At 48.4% G+C, this 6,169-nt stretch overlaps 1 protein-coding gene across 1 annotated transcript in view; it reads left to right on the top strand.

The window, feature by feature from the left end:
• Positions 1–984: 984 nt before the first annotated feature.
• CUNH19orf44 (chromosome unknown C19orf44 homolog) overlaps positions 985–6,169 on the top strand; it is a 17,867-nt gene continuing 12,682 nt past the window's right edge. The window contains exons 1-2 of the mRNA XM_007460991.1: positions 985–1,743; positions 3,245–3,566. Of these exons, the coding sequence (XP_007461053.1) occupies positions 985–1,743; positions 3,245–3,566 (1,081 nt within the window). The remainder of the gene's footprint in view (positions 1,744–3,244; positions 3,567–6,169) is intronic.

Raw genomic sequence — 6,169 nt, forward strand, 5'->3', positions numbered from 1 at the left:
GGAAATTCCCAGACGTGGAATTGTGGTGTCACAGGGTGTGTGCATTTCACATTTTCATTGCTGTTGCCAGGTTCCTCACTAAAGGGCCTGCAGCAAACATATACCCATGCCATATTTTTCCATTTTTTTAAGTATTTAAAATCTTTTGAAACCTTGGTAAATCTTGGAGTGAATTGTTCATATTCCTTCAGGGGCACATGGGAACTCTGAGAATATGATGAAAACGCTGGCCCTTTTCCCCAGAAAACTACACCAGCACACATATACAACACATGGCCGACCTTTGGTGGTGGGGTCTGTGTCTGTCCATAGCCCCCATCCCTGCTCCCAGGGCAGTAGTTCTCACACTGTAAGTAAAATAAGATTTCTGGGGAGCTCATTAAATATACAGATTGTGTTTCAACAGCTCTGTTTGAGAGAACTGAGGACACTTGGGTAAAGGAGGAAACCAGACTTGGGGTGCAGCTGGGTAATAGGACTCACTCGGAGTAGAGGTGGGGTAACTGGAGAGGCAGTGAAGCACTGTAGGGGTGAGTGGGACCTTTGGAATTGGCCTGAGCTTTGAATTTGGCTCTGTTACTTGCTGGCCAGGTGACCTAACCTGTGGAGGCGTTCATTTCCTTCCTCTTCTCTATGAAAGAGGCATGACAACGACCAACTCTCAGTGTCGAGTGAGGATTAAATGAGATACTGTAGCTCTGAGCGGTGTGCCAGGCATACTGCTGGTCCTGAGAAGCACTGGCTCTCGTCTTTAATATGTAACGTGTCTCACTTAAGACCTGGTCTTGAACGGCATAGTTCAATGATAACGCACCAGGTGTCTTATTATTTTCTTTGTCATCATCGGGCTTGAAGGGGAGGCTCTGGCCAGATGGCAAAGGGGGATGTGGCCTCTCCCAGGTGGTGGGAGGCGTTGAGAGATTTGAATGTGCAGTCTGAACATCAGGTATTCTTACTGTAAGTTTTCTTTCTTTACTCCCTAGAATGGCTTCAATAAGAAAAACCAGCCGTACTGTGCGTGATATCTTTGGCGACTTCAGTGATATTTCCTTAGAAGATTCAAAGATGGAAGAAATCCAGAACTTGGAAATCAGTAGAAGTCTTACCAAAATAGCACCCGGTCCAAGCAGATTTCTAAAAAGAAACCAGACTATGGATGGAAAACACTTATTCCCGAAAGAGAATGCTTTCCTGGGGAGTGGGCCCTGGCTCTCTTCAGGTAGAGCTTTGACCACTGCCTCGAAGGTCAGAGCCAACGCTGCGCTCACAAAGCTGGCCCAGATAGAAACCAAGATCAGGAACCGGAAGGTGCAGATGGATTTGTCTGATGTGGAATCTGACCTGAAGACTTCTGAGGACTGGCTTCCTAGCAGAGCAGATGAAAATCCCCCTAGAAGGACGGTTGACCTTTCTTCACAGAACACAGACAAAACCTCCCAGAAACAAAACCTCCTTGTCCCTGAGAGTGAGATGCCGAGTGGGAAGGTCAGTAGGTTTCTAAAGAAGAGAGAAGCACCTGTGGAAAAGATATCCCTTGAAGCACATGTTGGGAAAGAGAGGGATCTTCAAACACCCAAAGAGAAAAAACCTCCTAGGAGACTGGATTCTCCAGACAGTGATGAAGAGGAAATGAAAGAGTTGCTGGGAAGCTTGATGGAATCTTCTAGCGAAAAAGAAGCATCCACAAATCAGGGTTTCACCGGCACCAAAATCAGTGAGAAAGAACAAACAAAACTAGTCTCGGTAAGGTTTGAATGTATTTATTTTGTACTTGTATGTACTTTGCATTTGTACATTTCTGTCATAGCACTAGAGACTTTTGAAGAGAGCCATCACCTGTAAACACTTCAGAAAGTGTTTGATGAGGAGAGGTTGGATTTCAGCCAATCACGGGTACCCATTGCTGGTCTGCTCTGTAAGGGACAGGATTTGGGACACGTCAGGCAGTTTTGCACTATGTGGAGCCTCGTAACTGTATACACCCCAGGACAGCACTTTGTATGACTGATCCAACACCAGCTGTGATCACTGCCATTGGTGATCCATGCCTATTTGTTGGTTGTACCACACGGGAATCACTAAATTGGGAAGGCTGCATTTCCATTTTCCAACTGTTCAATGCCAGTGAACAGTTCAGTGGCATTTAGTGCATTCACGATGTTGTGTAACCACCACCTCTGTCTAGTTCCAAAACGTTTTCATCATGCCAAAAGGAGACCCTTACCCAGTAATCCCTCCCTGTTTCCCCCTCCCCCACACCCTAACAACCACTAATCTGCTTTGTGTCACCGTGGGTTTGCCTGTTCTAGACATCTCGTGTAATGGAATCATACAACCTGTGGCCTTTTGTGTCTGGTTTCTTTCCCTTAGCATGATGTTTACGAGGTTCACTCACATTGTAGCATGTGTCAGTACTTCATTCGTTTCTGTGGCTGAGTAATATTCCATTGTGTGGATGGACCACACTTTATTTATCCATTTGTCCATTGATGGACATTTGGGTTGTTTCCGCCTTTTGGCGATTGTGAATAGTGTACAAGTATCTGTTTGAGTCCCTGTTTTCAATTCTTTGGGTTTATACCTAGGAGTCGAACTCTTGGGTCTTGTAGTAATTCTGTGTGTAACTTACAGAGAACAGAGATTCAGTAATTCTGTGTGTAACTTACAGGAACAGAGAAACTGTTTCCCACAGTGACTGCACCGTTTTACATTCCCACCAGCAGTGTATGAGGGTTCCAATTTCTCCACATCCTCACCAACACTTGTTATTTTTTGTTATTTATTTATTTTTTTTGGTTATTTTGGTTATTTTTTGTTATTTTGGTTATTTTGGTTATTTTTTGTTATTTATTTATTTTTTTTGGTTACAGCCATCCTAGTTATGAAGGTTTGAAGTGATGGGAAGGCTGCATTTTAAGGGGGAAAATCTGCATATTGATTTTGACTCTGTTGAAGATCCATGTTCTCAGGGGCCTTAGTTTAGAAAATGTGTAATTAACAATATGTATTTGAAAGCAAAGTGAATTTTTCTGATTATTTGTGGAGTATGTCTAATCCCAGTATTATCTTGTCTAAATGTTGTACCTTGACTTCCAGAGATGAGGGGAAGGGAGAGAAAGGGGCAGAGAGGGATAATGATTTGATCACCAAGGACTCATGCTCTCCACCAGCCATGATGTCCGATGATAAGGACTTATGTAGCGTATGTTTGGTAATTTCCCTTCTTTTGGTTCCACCAAAGTAGGATCAGATCCCAAATCAACTGAGAGTCCTTTCGCTGCCCAGGAAGGATCTTTCCAGCTCAAAGACATTTCCGACATCACGTCTGCCAACCTCACGGTCAGCAGGTGGGACCCTTCGCAGTGCTGGCTCGAGAACTCGCTCCCCACAGATTCCCATTTCAGAGGACACAGCCTCCCACACGGCGTCACTTTCCATCCCCAGCGCCTTTCCAAAGTCCGTGCCCTCGACAGTGGGAGATGGCAAGCTCTCGTCCTCCCCAAGAAGGAGTGAGACTGGGCCTCAGGATGAGTCTCCCTCAGAAGCCGCCGATGAAAGTCTAAATGGTAACTAACCCTCATCCCTGCTCAGAGTTGTCACCCCGGGGCAGGAAGGGCAAGACCGCCTCTAGGATCCCTGGTGTGGTGGTCACAGGGTATTGTCATGAGAGGTGTGAGTCACACCCTTGGCTTCCTGACCTTCTTTCCTAGTTGAGGGGCTATGTCAGATTATTTTGTTCTGTCTTTAAAGCCTTCTTCTAGTAACCCTACCCAATGACAGAGCAAAAACAGAAATCCTTCTAGAGCCTCATGCAAGAGGATGGCAATGCAGTTTTCCTTGTTGTAAAAGAGACATTTGCTTCCTTTCCTTTTTAACTTCAGAAAAAGAAACCAATCTCTAACCAGTCACAAACTTTTCTTTTTATAAATTTATTTATTTTTGGCTGCATTGGGTCTTCGTTGCTGCGCACAGGCTTTCTCTAGTTGCGGCGAGCAGGGACTACTCTTCATTGTGGTGCGCGGGCTTCTCATTGTGGTGGCTTCTCTTGTTGCAGAGCACAGGCTCTAGGCACGTGGGCTTCAGTAGTTGTGGCTCACGAGCTCTAGAGCGCAGGCTCAGTAGTTGTGGCGCATGGGCTTAGTTGCTCTGCGGCATGTGGGATCTTCCTGGACCAGGGCTCAAACCCGTGTCCCCTGCATTGGCAGGTGGATTCCTAACCACTGCGCCACCAGGGAAGTCCCTCATAAACATTTTTATTATTTCACCATCATTCAATGTGATTTTTATTTTAACATTGTATGTATTTAAGAAAGAGCAGAAAGAAAAAAGCTATGCAGCCAACATTGATTTCTTCCATCTGGGGTGCCTGATCATCAAATCCGAGTTAAATAACTGTGTCTTGAGTGCCTGCTGTGTGCCAGCATGTGCCAGGCATCGTGGTGTCAGGAACAGGATGACAAACAAGCCAACTCGCCCCTGACCCCAAGCGCCAGGGTGATCCGTAACCTGTGAATCAGTTGTAGGGGAGGAAAAATAGCTTTTTCCTTGTGTCCTTCTGGGTTCTTGGCTGGGGCTCTGTGATGAAAGACAGGTTAACAGAAGAGCATTCAGATATTAAATAAATATTTAATGTACATTTTATGTGACACAGGAGCCTTCATAAGGAAATGGAAGCCTGAAGAAACGGTCGCACCTTCTGCTAGGTTTGATGGGGAGTAGAATAGTTGTGGGAGAATGTGATAGATGGAAGGATATGAGCCAAGGGTAGTAGATGAGGGGAGATGTAGTTGGGGTTGCTCAGTGTTCCCCCATCTTGGACATAAGGATCCTCCTTTCCTCCAGGTAGAGGGAAGGCACATCTTCTTACCTGAGGGCCTTACGACCTGATTCAGGGGAGAAGGTCGGGGAGTCCTTGCAGCCCCTGCTGTGTCTCAGATTCCTGCAGGTCAAAATATTCAAGATGCCAAGGTACCACCACATAGCGGGCAGGGAGGAGAAGCACGGCCAACAAGAGTCCCTGCCACGCGCCCTTGTGAGGGTTGGAGAAGGCAGCGAAACAGGCTCACAGATGTGAGGAAATCCCTTTGAGCCCCCTCGGGGGCCACCATCGGCCGGATGCCATTTGGCACCTCACTGATACGGTCTCGTATCTTTGGGCCCAAGGGGCTGGTGAGTGGGTGTCCACGCCAGCCTGGCAGGTGTGGGTGAGAAGGTGGGTGTAGCTGGTGGGGCAGGTGCCAGACCCAGGTTCCTGCCCTTCTGGGCTGCCCATCCAGGCTGCCCCTCAACCCTCGCTGCTGGCCTGGAGGGCCCCCTCGGTGTCCAGACCCCACCTTCCCTCATTCTGATGCAGCCTCAAGGGAGGCACGTAGCAGGGAGTGGTGAGTACAAGTCTGAGTTTGGGGTCCAGCATACCTGGGGTGGACATCCTTGCTCTGCCTCTTTCTGGCCATGCAGTGTCAGGCTCTGTGCCATGGTCTCCACATCTGTAACATGGGGCAGAGCTGTGTCAGTGAGCTGGTGCCTGTGGAGTGCCTAAGTGGGGCCTCCTGCTCAGTACGTGTGTGCGTGTCCGGGTTGGCTGATGTGACGATAACATCATTCCTCAGCCAATGACAACACTGTTCCGGAGAGCTCGTCCACAGTCTCCTGCAGTGCCTTGGCCTGAGCCGGCTGGGATGGCTTAGTTCAGAGGCTTTGTCCATGAACGTATCTCTGGACTTACTTGTCACGTGCATTGTGGTAACTGGCAGTGTTAGAGGAGCCCGGAGGCGGGGGCGAGACCCTCACGCTAGAGTGATGAGCTGGGCCTTGATCTGGGTCTTATGCTGCCAGGCAGCCTGGTGGTTGGGGCTGCACTCAGCTGACCTTTCCAAAGAGAGTAGACGGCTCAGTCTTCCATCTCCTGCTCATCCCCAGTGCTGTGCCACCTGCGGGAGGGCCCTGCTCCTGTCTGCTCCTGCTAACTGTCCCCTGCCTGTTCCTAGAATTGGGGGTCTCATCCTGCCTCCTCAGGGAGACTCATCCCTCCAACCTAGCATGTGCCCTCCATGGAAGCCTCTAGACACCTTAGGCCCCCTTCGGAAGTGTCTCTTCAACTCAGCCATGATTGGATCATGTACCTGCTTGAGTTTTGAGGCCCCGCAGGGTGGACGCCCCCCCCCCCCCC

This window comes from Lipotes vexillifer, unplaced genomic scaffold (genome assembly GCF_000442215.2).
Source record: "Lipotes vexillifer unplaced genomic scaffold, Lipotes_vexillifer_v1.1 scaffold469, whole genome shotgun sequence".
NCBI classification, from domain to species: domain Eukaryota; kingdom Metazoa; phylum Chordata; class Mammalia; order Artiodactyla; family Lipotidae; genus Lipotes; species Lipotes vexillifer.